Source organism: Myotis yumanensis, unplaced genomic scaffold, assembly GCF_028538775.1.
Source record: "Myotis yumanensis isolate MYYU_CA2020_CCGP unplaced genomic scaffold, mMyoYum1.0.hap1 SCAF_6, whole genome shotgun sequence".
Classification (NCBI taxonomy): Eukaryota; Metazoa; Chordata; class Mammalia; order Chiroptera; family Vespertilionidae; genus Myotis; species Myotis yumanensis.
The window spans coordinates 93,916,771-93,935,039 of record NW_027223757.1 but is presented as its reverse complement, the minus strand read 5'-3'; the positions used below and the strand labels follow the sequence as shown (position 1 = coordinate 93,935,039).

Sequence of the window (18,269 nt, the reverse complement as noted above, 5' to 3'; positions counted from 1 at the left end):
GAGCCCCGCCTCGGAACGCGCCAGCGTTCCCTCCGCTGCCCGCGCCGAACTCTCGCACCCGGCGCTCTGACCGCGCGGCGTCCCGGAGGACGGCTCCTTCCCCCCCGCCCCCCGCAAGCTGGGCCCGCACCCCGAGGGCGGGAGCGGGGAGTAGAAGCCGCCACTCGCCAGGCCCTGGGAGGGAACGACTGGGCCTTAGGGGCAGAGGAATCAAAGGAAACACGGCCAAATCACCATTTTCCCGGTGCCCGCACCTTCCCCCTAGGACTTAAAGGCGCCTCCTGTCTCTCCAGTCCAGAGTCTAAGTTCAAATAAGGTGTCCAGGCGGAAGCAGCAGGAGACTCCAAGTCAAACACAGAAACGGAGGACACCCTGCAAACCTGGCTTACCCCGTCCCCAGTGTGGGTGCTGCAGCCTCTGCAAGGGGCCGTGAGGCCGCAGCCAGCAGCTAGTGAGCTGACAGGGATGGCAACCCCATGGCCAGCTCAAGGCGGACCCCGGCTGGCCCTTGGGACCGTGCCTGCGGTTGCACAGCCATGTGCCCGTGCATCCGCCATTTTAGCCAGGGGCCACCTTCCTCCACCAGGCAGGGTACTCATGACATAATCCCCTCACTAAAACCAATGCAGCTACTTCGGCCTAGAGGTTAAAGGTTACTGTGTCCCTACTTTCTCAACACCCACCAAAAGGGATGGAGGGAACCCTGGAGCACAGATGGGGCTACTTGAAGGCCCCAGGAGGAAGGAGAAAGGAAATGGGAGAAGAGTGTTATGTCATATTAAATATTTATTGTTCCCTGCAGACTGACCTTGAAGTACTCCTCAAGCCAGGAGGGGGACTGGTTAGTGTTCAAGTTGCTAGGATCTTAGGCCAAAAAGCTACAGAAATCACTTTGCATGAAAAAAAAAATCACTGACTTGGAGGCAGTCTCTCCTTGCCATCAACTCCAAGTGGTGAGGCTTCACACCTCAGGACATGGTAACAGGAGTTGAATGAACCAGAAATGGAGGCAAGTGAAGGTTTTACTAGAGGAAGAGAAAAGAGCCTTGGGTTTCTGGTGTGTTTTTCAGGGGGAGGGGGGTTGTGACAACGTTGGGAGAATGATAACGGCCGTTTTGGAAGCCCAGGGAAAGGTGATCCTGGGAAACCTAAAGACACTGGGAGAGTCAGAAAGCCAAGGGAATGCAGCTCACCCTGATGAGGCAGGGCCCTGGGGATGAGGCAGGGTGAGGCATGTCACAGACTGGGAGGCAAGGAGGAACTGGAAGGGGCACGAGGTGAAGAGAGGTATGGGTGGGCTGTAGAGCCCGTGGAGAGGGCGGTGAATCCCAGGATCCAGCACATCAGAAGTTGGGCTTGTGCTTCTTGAGCTCCACCATAAGGTGATGAATGTTGATGAGCTCAGCCCGGGCAGGGAGAGCTCGGAGCTGGGGCTGAGACAACACCCGGTGGAAGCGATGATAGAGCTGGATTAGCTGGGTCAATGCTCCCTGGTCAGAGAAAGTCAAGAGGGTGAGACTGTGAGATGATGACTAAGAACCAGGTTGGGGCTCACCCAGAACTTTGGGCACAGCTGGTAGTTGAAGATCAAGGGTCACTTGGATGATGCTGAGCCCAAGGAAAAGAGGGCGAAATTAGTGATGGGACAGGGTGGGAGTGGGGGCTGGGAGTTGCAGGTCACCTGGATGATACTAGTTCCATTTCTGAAGTTGGTGAAACTCCGCATTACATCCTGACTCAGAGACTCCACTGATGATTTCCAGGAACTACCAAAGCCACGGATCAGCTGAGTAACACGGGCTGATGGCAGGAGGAAAAAGAGGGTATCAGATAGAGACTAGGCTAAATGATCTTTGACCCCACTAAGTCCTCCCCAGGGCACAGCCCTCCTCATCATCCAACCCCTCTCTTCCGGTGTTCTCCCAACCCATTCTTTCCTGATCCACCCACTCCCCATATAATCCACATCCTCTCATTTTTCACTTCCAGTCACCTTACCACTGACCCCTTTTCTACCACACCATCCTTATACCTTCTTCCCCTCGAAGTCGCTCAGCCTGTCCACGCTCAATCAGAGCCTCAGCCTCCTTCACAAATGCCACCAGACCCCCAAAAGGGGGAGAGAGCAGCTCTTCAATGAATTCCTGGAGAAACACACACATACATACACATACAATTGAGTGTCCTGGTGTTGGCAGATTTTTCCCAATTCTGGCATTATGACCGACTAGATCCTTAGAACATTCCCATAGCAAAGGTCATACACTTTAAGAAACTGCTGGTCTCACAAGAGGTAGGGGAAATCTTCAAGACTCCCCCTCCTAAAAACAAAACAAAACAAAACAACAACAAAATACACCCAGAAACTAAACTTAAATGGGAGCAGAGCAACAAGAAGTTGGGGTCAGGGCTGGAAACAGAGGGGCAAGGCTACCATAAGGTAAATGTCCATGGCAACTCTGCTACTTGGAAACTGAGCCTGATGGAGGCCCGAAGTGGGAAAGCTGAGTCTCTCATGAGAGCTAAAAGAGAATCATAAGCACCAAGAGAAAAGCAGTTCGTTACCTACAAGGAAACTCCCAAAGTCTGTCAGCTGATTTCTCAACAGAAACTTTGCAGGCCAGATGAAACTGGCATTGAATACAAAGTGATGAAAAGCAAGGACCTACAATCAAGACTATGCTGCCCAGCAAAGATTTAGAATAGAAAGTCAGATAAAGAGCTTCCCAGATAAGAAAAAGCTAAAGGAGTTCATCACCACCAAACCGGTATTACAAGAAGTGATAAAGCATCTTCTTTAAGAAGATAAAAAAACTATATATATATTAAAGGCTAAGTGTTGGTCCGACCGGTACCTATGACACACACTGACCACCAGGGGGCAGACGCTCAACGCAGAAGCTGCCATGACACGCACTATTCATTTAAAAATAAACGGCACTACAGACCTGGCACCAACAAACCAACACTAAGCTTCCCCCAAGAGGGAGACAAGCCCAGCCACCACCCCACCGTGACAAATGGCAGCCAACGCTGCCAAGACCCCATGGCGCAAAATGTGGCCCACGGCCCAGCCCAGAAACAGTTGCTGTGGGAGCCCAGTAATGTCACATAGCAACATCCGGCTTCCTCTCCCTAGCAACTAGCCTCCTCGGAGTTTCTTCAGCCCAGGAACACACCTTGCTTTATAGCCAGGTACAAACATTTTACACTTTAACCAAATGTGAAGCATTTTCACGTGCCTTATCTCAAAGTCCTGGAGTAGGTAGATAGGAGACTCGGTAGAAACATATTTTCTTTTCATTAACAGGAAAATGGAAATTTAGAAAGTTTAGAAACTTAACCAGACTGAAAAGAAGAAATTGTGGAACTTGAAAATGACTTCAGGTTTTCTCACTGCACAGAATATAGTCAAACACTGCTGGAGTTAAATATTTTACCCTTTGTTCTCCCTGTAAGATCTACAATAATAATCTGCTTCGTGTTGATATTTATTGCTGTGTTGCTGACAATTACCTGAAAGAGAAATTGGGGTGCTTCACTGGGCTGGAAAATGTTTAGCTAAATCAGAAAGCAGGTCTAATTAAGCAAGTTTATTCTATATCTATAAAAGGCTAGGTTGACTCACACATGTGCAATACATATAAAGCTCTTGCTGGTGCCAATCACACGCATGTGTTTCAATCTGAATTGCTGATTGTGAATTTGGTTGACACTTCTATTATAGAGAAAGAGCAAATAGCAATATTAAAATATTTCGTCTAATTTCCTCTCAATGTGCACGAATCTATGCACCAGAACACTAGTATGAACAATAAAATGGCAACAAATACATATCTATCAACAATTATTTTCAATTCAAATGGATTAAATGCTTCAATCAAAAGACATATGGAGGCTGAGTGAATAACAAAACAAGACCCTTACATATCAGATTGAGAGACACACTGACTGAAAGTAAAGAGATGGAAAAAGATATTTCATGAAAATGAAAACAAGCAGACAAAAGCTGGGGTAGCAATACTTATACCAGACAAAATAAGACTTTAAAACAAAGGCTATATAACAAGAGACAAAGAAGGACCCAGTAATTACAGTTCTGGACATTTATCCAAAGAAACCCAGAACAATAATTCTAAAAATTATATGCATTCATATGTTCACTGTAGCATTATTTATAATAACTAAGAGATGGAAGCAATCTAAGTGTCTATCAATAGATGAATGGATAAAGATATGGTGCATATATATAATGGAATATGACTCAGCCATAAAAAAGTATGAAGTCTTACCATCTAGAACAACATGGGTGGACCTAAGGAGTATTGTGCTGAGTGAAATAAGTTAGAGAAAGATAAATGCCAAATGATTTCACTCATACGTGGAATTTAAAGAACAAAGTAAGAGAAGAACCAAGATGGAGGCAAAGGTAAACGCTGGTACTCGCTGCCTCCCACAATCACATCAAAATTACAATTAAAATACAGAACAACCATCATTCAGAACCATCTGAAATCTGACTGAATGGAAGTCCTATAACTAGAGAAGTAAAGAAGAAAGCACATTGAAACTGGTAGGAGGGGTGGAGGCACAAAACGGGCTGATCTGACACCCACGTGTGGCATTTTGTTAATTGGGAGGGATATCTTGGCTGAGGAGGCCTCCCATGAGGAACAAGGGCTCCCAGTCGCACACCAGCCCCCCAGCCCAGGTTGCAGAGCTAGGAAGAGAAGCCCCTGTAACTTCAGGCTGTAAAAACCAGCGAGGATTGTGGCTGAGTGACATGGAGGCTGCTGGAGTCCCAGGCAACTCCTTTTAAAGGGCTGGTGCACAGACTTCCATGGATTTGCTCCCTCTAAGCTCCAGTACTGGGGAAGCAGCCTGTGAAGGATCCAGGGACATACGTAGAGGAACTGGATTGCCTAGCATGGGGCAAAAACTTGGAGGCAGCTTTCTCCCAGACAGGGGTACTCACAGGCTTCATTGTTCTTATGCTGGGACTTCCCCCATCGCAGAGCTGACTAGTAGCCATATCTGAGTCTCCATCAATCTGGCTCACACTGTTTGCTCCTCCCTGGTGATTCCCTGAGACCCAGCCCCATCCAAGCTGTTTGCAGCAGCTTTTCCATATAAATGGCTTGTCCTGGCTCAGGCTTCAGACTTTCCTAAAATCTCCCAAACAAGCAGCAGGTGGCATCAGTGTGCCCCAAACCTATCAATAAGAGGCCCAAGACCTGGCACTAGCATCAGCCTGCCTTGCTTTATAGCTTGGCCTTGCCTAGGCACTTCCAAGCCCAACACAAGTAGCAGCCATCTGCAGATCACACTGTAGCTTCTGCCAGGTGGCCCCAGGCAGAGGCCCCAGAGCCAGTGCACCTGATGGACAACTTCAGACCACACCAGATCACAACTCTACACATTTATAAGCAACACACTCAAGGAGCAGACTCATCGAGCACCAAAGCCCCACTGAAGCAAGTCCTGCTCCATAGGGGTGTCTCCTGCACAGCAAACTCTGCCACTGTAGTCACAGCTGGTCCTCACAGCCAATGGGCCTGGAGGTTAAATCCTTCCAGTGACTCCAACAGCAAAAAAGGCTCAACTACAACAAGACTGTGCATACAGCCCACACAGGGGCCCACATAGGGTGCCCAGCTCAGATGACTGGGGAGGCTGAGCCACTGAGCCCTACAGGACACCTACTACACAAGGCCACTTTACCAATTTCAGGAGACACAGCAGCTCTACCTAATATATAGAAACAAAGGGAAGCAGCCAAAATGCAGAGACAAAGAAACATGTCACAAATGAAAGAACAGAAGAAATCTCCAGAAAAAGAACTAAATGAAATGGAAGCAAACAAACTACTAGATACAGAGTTCAAAATAACGGTTATAAGAATACTCAAGGATTTTGAAAGCTTTAAGGGACTTAGTGAGAATATCCAGGATCTTAGTGAGAATTTCAAAGACATGAAAAAGGACCAATCAGAAATTAAGCATATACTAACTGAAATAAAGAATAATTTACAGGGACTCAACAGTAGAGTACAGGATGCCAAGAATCAAATCAGTGATTTGGGATATGAGGAAACAAAAAACATCCAATCAGAAGAGAAAAAAGAATCCAAAAATATGAAGACAGTGTAAGAAGTGTCTGGGACAACTTCAAATGTACCAACATTCAAATTATGGGGGTGCCAAAAGGAGAAGACAAAGAACAGGATATTAAAAACGTATTTGAAGAAATAATGACAGAAAACTTCCCCTACCGGGTGAAAGAAGTAGACTTACAAGTCCAGGAAGTGCAGAGTCCCAAACAAGAGGAACCCCCACACCAAGACACATCATAATTAAAATGTCAAGGGTTAAAGACAAAGAGAATCTTAAAAGCAGCAAGAGAAAAGCAGTTAGTTACCTACAAGGGAGCATCCACACAACTGTCAGCTGATTTTTCAACAGAAACATTGCAGACCAGAAGGAGTGGCAAGAAATATTCAAAGTGATGAATAGCAAGGACCTAACCAAGATTAATCCACCCAGCAAAGCTGTCATTTAGAAATGAAGGTCAAATAAAGAGCTTCAGAGACAAGAAAAAGCTAAAGGAGTTCACCACCACCAAACCAGAATTACATGAAATGTTGAAGGATGTTCTTCAAGAGGAAGAGAGAAAGAGAGGAAGAAGGAGGAAAAGGAGAAGAAAGAGAAGGATAAAAAGATAAAAAATATGAACAATAAAATGGCAATAAATACATATCAACAATTTAATCTAAAAATAAACAAACAAGAAATCTAATGAACAAAAGAAACTTATGAATTAAATAGAACCAGAGGCATGTAAACATAGAACAGACTGATGAATCTCAGAGGGAAGGGCGGAGGGTGGGGTGAGGGTGGGGGCAGGAAGAAATTAACCAAACAATTTACTAGTATATGCATATATGCATTACCTATGGACACAGACAATAGGGTGGTGAAGGCCTAGGGCCAGAATGGGAACTGGGTGGAGGGGGAAATGGAGTGAAAAAGGAGAACATCTGTAATACTCTCAACAATAAAGATTTTTTTTAAAAGAGATAAAATACATATGGAAAATATCTGCAATTTATATAATCAACAAAAGATCAGTATGTAAAATATATAAAGAACTCTTTTTAAAAAATGTTATTATTGATTTTGAGATAAAATTTACCTACATAAAAAACTTATCTACAATCTACATCTATGTGCACTAAAGATGTAAGTGTTCAAAATAAACAAACAAAATTGAAACAGACTCATAGATACAGAGAGCAAACTGGTGGCTGATAGAGGGACGGGGGCTTGGGGCTGGGTGAAAAAGGTGAAGGGATTAATAAGTACAAACTGGTAGTTATAAAAGTCACGGGGATGTAAAGTACAGTATAGGGAATATACTCGTTAATATTGTCAAAGGACTTATATGCATACTGGAGGCCTGGTGCACAAATTTGTGTACTGATGGGGTCCATTGGCCAGGCTGGTGATTGGGGTCGATCAGGGCCATTTCGCCCAGTCCTGATCAGGGCCATCGGGGCTGGCCAGTCGGGGAGGGACCGCGGGAGGTTGGCCGGCTGGGGAGGGATCACGGGAGGGCTCCAGGACATGTCCAGCCCTCTCCTCCAGTCCGGCCAGACCTCAGCAGCAAGCTAACCTACCAGTCGGAGCATCTGCCCCCTGGTGGTCAGTGTGCATCACAGCGACTGGCTGGTCGACCAATGGGTCGGACACTTAGCATATTACACTTTTACTATATAGGATATGCATAGCCCATAGACACAGACAACAGTGCAGTGAAGGCCTTGGGGGGGGGGGGGGGGGCGCGGCAAAGGAAGGAAAATGGGGGACATCTATAATACTCTCAACAATAAAAGTAAATTTAAAATACAGTAATAGTATTGTAATAACTATGCATAGTATCAATTCAGTACTGAAAATATTGGGGGTAACATTTTGTAAAATATCTGATTGTCTAACCACCATGCTGTTTACCTCAAACTAATACAAAATAATATTGAAAGTAAACTGTAATTGAAAAAGTAAAATGAAAAAAAAAAAGACAATTGTTCATAAAACAATGCTCACAGTAGCAAAAAACTGGAAGTAATCTAAATGTCCTCTTACAGGAACACATGTTATATTCACATAAGTAACATGATCCAACAGTGAAAAAGAATGAACTACAGCCATGTGTAATAATGTGTGATCACATTAGAAAAATTATGCTTGAAAAAATCCCGTGATTCTGTTTTTATAACACTAAAAATATATCTATAATAACAAAAGCCTATGTGGTTGTGACGCCGTAACGAGCGATCACCAGGAGGCTGCGTGCACAGTGGGGGCACATGGGTGGGTGGGGTTGTGTGTGCGGCAAGGCACGCATGGGTGGGTGGGGGCTTGATGCTGCATGAGTGACGTGGAGGTGGGACCCCTGGCTCCGGCCTACCTCTTTGGGGCAATCCATTGAGGAGCCCCAAATGAGTGGGTGAGACCTACCTCTTTGGGGCAATCGATCACAGGGCTCCCATGCTGTGAGAGGGTACAAGCCAGGCTGGGGGACCCTCCCCCGCCCCAAGTGCACAAATTTCGTGCACCGGGCCTCTAGTATATAAATAATTATTGTTTTGGCATAGCTATATTTTTAATTAAGTTTTAGAGAGAGGAAGAGGAAGAGAAACAGTGATCTATTATTCCACTTATTTATATATTCATTGGCTGATTCTTTTAAAAAATATATATATTTTTTAATTGATTTCAGAGAGGAAAGGAGAGGGAGAGATAGAAACATCAATGATGAGAGAGAATCATTGATCGGCTGCCTCCTGCACACCTCACAATGGGGATCGAGCCTGCAACCTGGGGGTGTGCTCTGACTAGAAATTTAACTGTGACTTCCTGGTTCATAGGTTGACACTCAACCACTGAGCCACACTGAACTGGCCATTGGTTAATCCTTGTATGTGACCAGGGATCGAACCTACAACTTTGGCATATCGGGACAGTGTTCTAACCAACTGAGCTATCTAGCCACAGCTTAGCTATAACTAAATTTTTAAAAGCAAGAGTATGATAAACACAGCATGTAGGTCACCAGGTGCTCCTATGTGAAAGGCAGGGAGATGAGATGAAGAATTCATACTCTGAGATTGGTTATTGCCAAGGTGTAGTGTAGGCTCATGGGTGTTTATATCATTAAAAAAATACAAAATATCCGGGCCTGTGTGGCTCAGTGGTTGAGCCTCGACCTATGAACCAGGACATCATGGTTCGATTCCTGGTCAGGGCACATGCCCAGGTTGTGGGCTCGGTCACCAGTGTGGCACATGCAAGAGGCAGCTGATCCGGTGATTCTCTCTCATCATTGATGTTTATCTCTCTCTTTCCCTTTCCCTTCCTCTCTGAAATCAATAAACATATTTTTTTAAAAAATAAGACTAATAATGACATGTTGTGAACCAGGAGTTATTCCAATTCTGTGTAGATGGAGTCCAGGAACTGCCACTCCCAACACACACACACACACACACACACACAGCTGTCCCTTTCCTTTTCTCCACACCCTACCTGTGTCCGAGCATTGAGCAGCTGCTGGAAACTCTCGACCTCTTTGCTGTCATCCGCAGCCCGCTCCTAAGGGAAGACAAAGGGAAATATCAAGTTCAGGAGAGGCAGCCCTCACTGCAGGATATCCCCTTCCTTCCACATTTACTGCCCTGGCCAGACTCCAGAATGAACCAATGAACGAGCAAAAACAAGCCCTCAGAGTTAGCAGAACAATGGGGCACCCGATTCCCTGGGTGGGAAAGCGGAAAGCAGGGCGCCTACTACCATCAGCACGCCCAGCATCATGTCGTAGTTGTTGATCAGAAAGACAAGCTGCTCCTTCCTTGAGGAGAATTCTGCTGCCACTCGGAGGACGAAATTCTCCACTTCTACCTGGAAAAGCCCAGAGGTGACAGGAGGTGAGGACACAGGCCCTCCTCACACTCCCATGGCTTCGGCTGGAGCTGCCCCTCACCTGGAGCTGCCCTAGCAGCTGCATCGTCCGCTCGTTGGGGAATGTCTGATTGATGCTGACAAGAGCAGAGGAGAACTCTGCATATCGCCGTGTGATCTGGAGAAAGGAGGTGGGAAGAAAAATCACCCCAAACTCCTGGCCCAGCCCAAACCTCTAAGCTCCCCTAAGCTGGCCAACCTGAGTGTGACTCCCACCTCCAATCCTACCAGTGCCCAACCGCCCTGAATGTAACACTCCTGGACTGCCCCTCACGCGCCTTTAGCTAAACATCCTGCCAGGCACAAAAGAAATGTGTAGACAGCGCCGCCCCGCCCCCCTGCCCCCCACAGCCAAACTGAAGTTTAGAGCCCTGCCTTTCAGGAACCTCTGCTACCCTTGCCCTCCCTCACATAGTGGGGCCGAGTATCCAGTCCCCCAAGGCGCTGAGGGTCAGTGCTTCGGACACTCTGGACATTCATCTCCAGTATCAGCTCAAACCGTGGCCACAGCAAGGCAAGCACCTGTTCCCAGTACCTGTGGGCGTAACCAGAATCAGCGATCAGCTGGCCAGGAATGTCAGGGTCGGTGGGGGTGGGGCGAATGGTGGGGGAGTGGGGTTTGTGTTAGGGTGTGTGAGGAAAACCTGTCCCTTCTGGGGCATCTTGCAGGTTAACAGCTGGTGGTTGGTGCTGGTAGGACTGGGTATGAAAGGTGAGTCAGACCAGTAGTGCTGCCGCCTGGCAGGTGAATGGGATTAGGGTCACTGGTATCAAGTCAGTAGGAGCCTAAGGGCAGGGTTCTGTAAGACCAAGGGTTCAAGGCCAGCAGGGCTTCAAGGACCAGAACTCAGTGACCTGTCCAGGGCGGGAACATCCCTCTTCGTGGCGATGTTGCGGAATCGGAGGACGATGTGGATACAGAGAAAAACAGCAATGGCATCGTAGCAGTCAGCGAGATAGGACTCCAGGTGCTTCTGTGATTTAACAACAGGCAGAGGACTGAAAGAGCTCGCTACTTTGTCCTTCCCAGTGGCCAGAGACAAATGCATGTGCTCCTATGGGATGCAGCCCTGGGAGGGAGGGAAGTCGAAAAGGGCAATGCCCCTGGCCCAGCTCTGTCCGCTGCCTTGCTCACAGGGTCTATGATCACGAGCCTAGTATAGAATTCAGGGCTGAGGACTGAGGTTTACAGGTCCCTCAGCTACTGCCTGGGTGTGCATCAGCTGTAGGGGGTAGCCTTGGGGACCCCAAGCTTTAAGAGTTTTGTAGGGAAGTCATGCTGTGAGTACAAGGCTTAGATGTTTCATTTTCATTTATTTTTGTTTTGTGGTGTGTTTTTTTTAAAAATATGGAACACTTCACGAATTTGCATGTCATCCTTGCGCAGGGACCATGCTAATCTTCTCTGTATCACTCCACTTTTAGTATATGTGCTACTGAAGCGAGCACTATTTCTATTTTTTAAAATTTCTCTATTGATTAAGTTATTACATGTGTCCTTATCCCTACATTACCCCCCTATTTCTATTTTTTAAAATATATTTTTATTGGTTTTAGAGAGGGAGAGACAGAGAGAAACATCAATGAGAGAGAATAATTGCCCGGCTGCCTCCTACACACCCCCTATCGAGGATTGAGCACGCAACCCGGACATATGCCCTGACTGGGAATCGAATCATGACCTCCTGGTTCAGAGGTCAATGCTCAATTAATGAGCCACACCGGCCGGCAAGGCTTAGATGCTTTAGTATGAGGGGTCCTGGTTTTATTACCACCAGAGCCATGACCCTCCAATGGTGCGGATAAGGACTGAGGACACGCGTCTGAGAGCACAGGAGCTAGGGTAGGGGGTCTTACCAGGGTCATGCTGAGCGTGCGGCCCATGACAGCATGGAAGAGGTCGTGTGCAGCCGTGCCAGACACAACAAAGAATTCACAGATGAAAAGATATTCCCGGCAGGAATTGTCTAGGAGGGCATAGTGCTGGCTGCGAAAGAGGGCCTCAAATGGATACTAGGATGGGAGGGTAAAGAGAGAGACAGAGAGATGAACCCCAACATTGACTCCCTGTAGAGGTGGCTGGGAAATCAGTAAACCTGGGTACTGAGAGCTCAGGAGACCCTTCTCATCTCACCTGAATAGGTAGGTACTGAAGGGGGAAGGGGTACGAGAGAACAGCCCACCCCTCACTGCTGTGGCTACTCCTGCATATACCTCCACAGCTGCCTCAGGACAGCTCTCTTCCCCCATGTGCCCTAAGTCACGATCCCAGCCTCTTGGAATCACAGTACGCTAGGGAGACTGGGAAAGGCCACTCCTAGGTCCCAGGGGTTGACAGAAGCTCTGACCTTCCCACCCAGCCCCAGCCAGCCTCTCAGCACCCCCTCATGACTGCAGCTTGCTCTTCCTCCTACCCTCTGTTCTCCCCGCTGGGCGGTGTGGGGCACCAGGATGGGGGCCTCCAGCTCAGTCGGGGAGATGACAGAGCCACGGGTCCCCAGGGTGAAGATGGTGTTTCTGCTTCGCAGGGATGGCTTTGAAAAGAATCGTGAAGGGTCAGAGTCAGGGAAAATAAGATCACAGCCGTGATAGAAAAGCAGACTCAGTACCTCCGGGGCCTACAGTGGCCGACAATCTAGAGGCCCCTCTCCCAGAACCAGTGCCCCCCTTCACCTGACATCTGTGAGTGCGCTTCAGGAGACCTCTACACCCCGACATCATATGCAAAACTAAGTATCACAATGACTTTTTTCTGGGAAGGATGCCACAGCCTCCAGCACATTCTCAAAGGTTTAGGTCCCACAGAAAAAGGGAAGCAGCAGTGGCTTGGGGGCTAGAGCCAGAAGCCCCCGGCTCTCAGGCCGAGCCCAGGGTCAGCTCTAGGATATCTTTCTTTGCTGTATCTTCCACGCCCATTAGGTCATCCTTCTCAGCGACTTCCTCGTACTGGAGAAAAAAGGAACAGAACTGGTAACCATTTCTGCCCTCAGAACCATAACACATTTGTTTCCCATTGTCCCCCCTTGCCCAGGTGGCCCTTCTTCCCAGCCCGGGCGGCAGGCATGTTTCTCCCTCCGTGGCCTCACCTGCACCTTCATGAGCCGCCCCAGGTAGGAGCGGTAGTAAGACAGGTAGATCTTGCTCAGCGTCTCCACATATTCGTCCCGGATCTCCTTGGCTGTTGCTCTTTCATTGCCCAGCAGGAACTGATAGAAGAACCTGGAGGGGCCAGGGACCGTCAGTGTCCCCGCCTGCCCAAGGACACCACACGTGGCTGCCCAAGGCTCCGAGGCCATCCTCCCATGACCTGTACTTCAGCAGGGCCGTCTGGGGGATCTGATAGTTGGTCATTGGTTTTCTGAAGGAATAAATCTTCTGAAGGATGAACTCTCGGATCTTCGTCACTGCCTAGATATGGGGGACCAAACAGGGCGTGAAGCTGCAGCCTCCTTTCTGTTGGGAGCACTGAGGGAAGTGACAAATGTTAAGCAGAGGAGGAGGAAGGGTGGAGAACAGCCCTGTTTTTTAAGATCCTCAGGGGAACCCAGAGCATGAGCTCTGGCAGGGAAGGCGGGGGAAGGCATAGGGAGGCCGGTTCTAGTCCCTGGGCTATCCCCCAGCCCTCACCTTGACCCGGAGCCGGTCGAGCACACCCCTGACGTCAGCACAGGCTGCTGTGCCTCTAGCCTCCTGCTCTCGGACTGCAGCTGCCTTGGCATCCAGTTCCTGCAGCTGTTCCAGGAATCTGGGTTCTGTCACCGGCGCCTCCAGAATTGCCCTAGGTAGCAGGAAGGGGTGGGATGGGTTGGGAGGGAGACCCAGACATCCCTAGACTCCGAATCATATCCTTGACATCCAACCTCTCTCTTTTTCCTCTTGCTGTATCGTAGTCAGGGTTTACGTACAGTTTTCTGTTCTTGGGCCCTCACTACACCCCTGACCCTGGATGACTCCTAGTCTTTGATGCCTAAAGCATGCATCAAGGTTAGAAAGGCTGTTGACCCAACCACCACCTTCTGGAAGGCACTTGGTGACCTGAAGCCTGGAATCCCATGTGGTAAGTAGGTTAGGTCAGCCCAGCCCACCTGCCTGCTATAAACACCCTTCAAACTAGTAACTCACGTGACCAGAGCAGTGGGCACTACCAGACCATCAACAAGCTCCCCAAGTTTCCCTCGAACTGCCTGGCGGTTTCGAAGCCGAATGTTCATGGCTCCTGACTGTTCCTGCAGTGTCCGGATCTCCGAGCTGATGGAGCTGAGGTCACTCTGAAACGCTCCCAACATCTGCTCCATGCGCTGGGAAAAGGCAGAAGACGCTGCTGGAGTGCCACAGGCTGACAGGGGACCAGTGGGCTACCTAAGTGCATTGGTGACTCTCCAGTATCAATCAGCCCATGAGGGTGGCAGGTGATGAGGGAAGAGGTACCCCAAAGGTCACTGGCAAATAACATCAGTTATGGCAATAACAACAAAAAAGGCTGCTGAGGTCATATTGCAAGTGGCTTTGTCCCCCCCTGGCCGGTTTGGCTCAGTGGATAGAGCGTCGGCCTGTGGACTGAAGGGTCCTGGTTCAATTCCGGTCAAGGGCACATACCTTGGTTGCAGGTGCCCCAGCCCTGGTCGGAATTCGTGCAGGAGACAACCAATCAATGTGCCTCTCTCACATTGATGTTTCTCTCTGTCTCTCCCTCTCTCTTCCACTCTCTCTAAAAACCAATGGAAAAATATCCTTGGGTGAGGATTAATAAAATAAGAATAAGAATAAGAATGGCACCAAAGACCACGATGTGGTTCAAGGTTATTTCAGGGGTTACAGGTCATGGCTACAAACCTCAAGGACAGCATCGCAGGCTGTGATCTGGTTGTGTAGTGACGCTATGTTCTCACTCTCTTGGATATCTGACCCACAGAAAGTCAAGGGGCCTCTCTGTGAGGATGGAGATCCGCAGACCTGCAGGGCCTCTCCAGTTCCGCCCTGAGGTGACAGAACCCTGAGAGAGAAGAGGTCACCCCCAGCCGGGCTGTCTGCACCACGCTCCACAAACCCCCAGTTTAATAACACCCCCCTTTCCTCTGCTGGAGGATACAATCCCGAATGGACTTCTGCTCAATCTGTTGTAGCTCCAGCTCAACCTGCTTTGAATAGTGACGGATGTCCACACCCTGGGAGAACAGACATTACAGTTCAAAAGGAAGTCACAGCGAGGGGACACTGAACAGAATCAACAGAGGATTAGAGGGTAAGACACCAGGATATTAAGCACAAAAGACTGTTTCCTTCAAGGGGAGGGTAGGTGTGGGGGAGGGCAGGTTAGTATAGCAGAAAGCCTCACCGTTTTAAGAGCTTCCTTTACTAACTCATCCTCCAGATTTGCCTGAATGTGAACTGGAAATAAAAGTTTATTATAAAGGTTCAGTTCACAGCTCCCTCTCCCCACAGTGAACATCTGCACACCAATCCCTGCCTTGTTACTTCCAGACCCCATGCCTCTCAGATTACAGGCACTCTGCATCCACCCTGGGCCATCACTCACCATCCACTTCATCCAGGATAAATTCATCAGAGGTGATGTCCAACACTCCAAGCTGCAACGGCTCCTGCAGATCAGGGGCACCCCCCTGGAGAGGGATAAGTTAATGAGAAAGGATACAGGGGAAAAAGGGAAGAACAAAATATAATGGAGCCCCAACCGGTTTGGCTCAGTGGATAGAGTGTCGGCCCGAGGACTGAAGGGTCCTGGATTCAATTCCAGTCAAGAGCACATACCTCGCCTGGCTGGTGTGGCTCAGTGTTGAGTGCTAATCTATGAACCAGGAGGTCATGGTTTGATTCCCAGTCCAGGATGCAGGCTAGATACCCAGCAGTGGGTGTGCAGGAGGCAGGGGATCAATGATTCTCTCTCATCATGCATGTTTTTATTTCTCTCTCCCTCTCCCTTCCTCTCTCTGAAATATATAAAAACATTAAAAAAAAAAAAAGCACATACCTCGATTACAGGCTCGATTCCCAGCCCCACTTGGGGCACATGTGGGAGGCAACCAATCAATGTGTCTCTCTCATATCAATGTTTTCTTTTCTTTTTTAAATATATTTTTATTGATTTCAGAGAGGAGTGGAGAGGGAGAGATAGAAACATCAATGATGAGAGAGAACCATTGATTGGCTCCTCCTGCACGCCCCTCCTGGGGATCGAGCCTGCAACCCGGGCATGTGCCCTTGACCAGAATCGAACCTGGGACCCTTCAGTCCAGAGGCCAACGCTCTATCCTCTGAGCCAAACAGGCTAGGGCTCATATCAATGTTTTCTGTCTCTCTCTCTCTCCCTTACACTCTCTTTAAGAATCAATGGAAAAATATCCTCGGGTGAGGATAACAAAACACAAACCAAATACACACACACACACATATATATATATACACACATACATATATATATATATATATACACATATATATATATATATATATATAAAATGGAATAATCCCTTTATACATATAATTATATGTATATAATGGAATAATCCCTAATCCTTCAAGGGGGAGGGAGGAACTGTAACTGGGCAGCCATAGGTACTGAGTGAAAAATTCCAAGAGTCTCACATTGTACCCAATCTGAGTTGGAGCTGATGGGCAGGGAATATGACAAGGAGCCAGGCAATCCACAGAGAATGGATGAGGACAATTAGGAGTTGAAGAGGACAGAGCAGAACTTGCAGTTGAATTTAGGAGCCCAGACTTCTGCTATCTTAGGTGTTCTATCACAATCCCTCCAGGGAGCTCCAGTTTTTCTAGAAATGTCAGCTAACAGTTTACCTGCATGCCAGGTGCCATCTTAAATATACTCACTGATCTAACCAACAACCTATATTGTAGTGTTATAGGCCCCTCTCACCGACACCAGAGAGGGGTTACCAGACAGGAGAGGCCCCTGAACTAGTGGGAGAGGGCTGTCCCCAACCTTGATCCGTGTCTTCTCATATAAATGAATCTATACGAAAACCTTGGCTGTGCTGTGAACAGCCAATTTATTAAAGCATTTAAAGCATGCACCTTTATTGAGAAAGCAAAGCAAGCAAATCCATCTCATCTGGCTGGGAGCACAGATGGGCTTTCCCGGCTAACCCGGAAAAGCGAGTGTCTGGAGCAGGTTCGAGGAGTAATATGCCCTCCTCCTGTCTGTAGGTTTCAAAAGATTCTTTTGCTGAATATCTTGGTACAGATTAAGCCTCAAGGTTTTCTTTTTGTGGGCTTCCCAGAATCCTGGCAACTTTATCTTGCGGGGCCCTGAGACTGCTGGCTTCTCCGCTTAGGGCGTAAAAGTGCCCTTTTTTCCTTTCTGCTTTCCGCCTCGTTTTCTGCATCCATTAGGAGAGTCCGTGGTTGGGGAGACAGTGGTTAATTTGCAGGCCAGTTGCAAATTACTCACACTGTTTGGCCTTGTCCTAATGTTTCTGCTTCAGTTTCCCCTATTCCTGCCCTGGAATCTCACCTGTAACAGTATGTCTTCTCATTTCCTTCACCTTACAGGTAAGGAAAGTGAGGGCAGAGAGGTAGCTAACTTGCCCAAGGACACGCAGCGTGAGCAGCAGAGCTGGGACTAAAACACAGGCAATCTGCCCCGAGGCCACAATCTTAACCTTCAGACAGCATTGCCTCTCCATTCTGCCCCCAAATCTGGAGGTTCATTGGAATCGTGCCCCGGGAATTGGAGCCGACCATTCTGGTCCCTGCTCAGGCTCGGGTCCGACTCCCGGGAGGGCTGCAGAGCGCCTCTCTGGCCGCTGCCGAGCTCCCACCCGAACCGAAACCCAGCCCGGGCCTTTTGAACGCGAGCACGACCGAACGCGACTCCGGAGGAGAAAAAGCCCTGCGTTCTCACCAGCGGGCCCTCCTCCTCCTCCATGTCTGAGGCCCCGGCCCGCAACACCAGCTCCCGGGCAGCGGCCGCCATGGTGGCAGCGGCGGCCATTCGCGCAGCCTCACTTCCGGCAGCTGTCAGTCGCGCGAGCCCGTCCTCCCGAGTGGAATTACACGTCCCGAGCGCGTGGCACAGCGCGAAACCGTCCCCAGGTACTAGCGCTCAGTGTGTCAGTCCAGCCTTCCCTGGGAGCGCCAACCACTCCACCCGGGACGAGTGGGAAGCGCACGTCTCGACACAACTTCACCCGGAACCTTCGCGGCTCTCACCCCCCATAACGCTACGAGCTGTGAAGAGAGCACGCCGGAAGTTGTAGCAGCTAATTCAGACTC

The 18,269-nt window shown here is 48.6% G+C and overlaps 1 protein-coding gene and 1 non-coding gene across 3 annotated transcripts; both read right to left on the bottom strand.

The window, feature by feature from the left end:
* Window positions 1-774: 774 nt before the first annotated feature.
* Window positions 775-18,208, bottom strand: VPS52 (VPS52 subunit of GARP complex). Of its 2 annotated transcripts, XM_070418790.1 has the most exons (20): window positions 17,899-18,208; window positions 15,553-15,637; window positions 15,352-15,404; window positions 15,106-15,181; window positions 14,850-14,917; window positions 14,139-14,314; window positions 13,644-13,794; window positions 13,324-13,424; window positions 13,103-13,235; window positions 12,905-12,962; window positions 12,431-12,564; window positions 11,874-12,029; window positions 10,872-10,990; window positions 10,428-10,551; window positions 10,039-10,134; window positions 9,849-9,956; window positions 9,585-9,650; window positions 2,033-2,144; window positions 1,682-1,800; window positions 775-1,490 (listed from the first exon to the last, which is right to left on the bottom strand). In XM_070418790.1, exons 1-20 carry the CDS (start codon window positions 17,986-17,988, stop codon window positions 1,344-1,346), a joined length of 2,172 nt encoding a protein of 723 aa, XP_070274891.1. In that variant the 5' UTR covers window positions 17,989-18,208; the 3' UTR covers window positions 775-1,343. The 2 variants fall into 2 exon arrangements, with proteins under 2 accessions (XP_070274891.1, XP_070274892.1); XM_070418791.1 differs by lacking the exons at window positions 15,352-15,404; window positions 15,553-15,637; window positions 17,899-18,208 and having other exon boundaries at window positions 14,850-14,922; window positions 15,106-15,113.
* On the bottom strand, window positions 11,359-11,465 carry LOC139013432 (U6 spliceosomal RNA). Its single transcript, XR_011472065.1, has one exon. It is a non-coding gene; the product is annotated as a U6 spliceosomal RNA (small nuclear RNA).
* Window positions 18,209-18,269: the final 61 nt, after the last annotated feature.

Coding starts and splice junctions, on each gene's coding strand:
- VPS52 (XM_070418790.1), bottom strand. CDS start 17,988: ATGGCCGCCGCTGCCACCATGGCGGCCGCTGCCCGGGAGCTGGTGTTG. Junction 13,795..14,138: donor GTGCCCACTGCTCTGGTCAC/GTGAGTTACTAG, acceptor CCTGCTACCTAG/GGCAATTCTGGAGGCGCCGG. Junction 13,236..13,323: donor ACGGCCCTGCTGAAGTACAG/GTCATGGGAGGA, acceptor TGGCCCCTCCAG/GTTCTTCTATCAGTTCCTGC.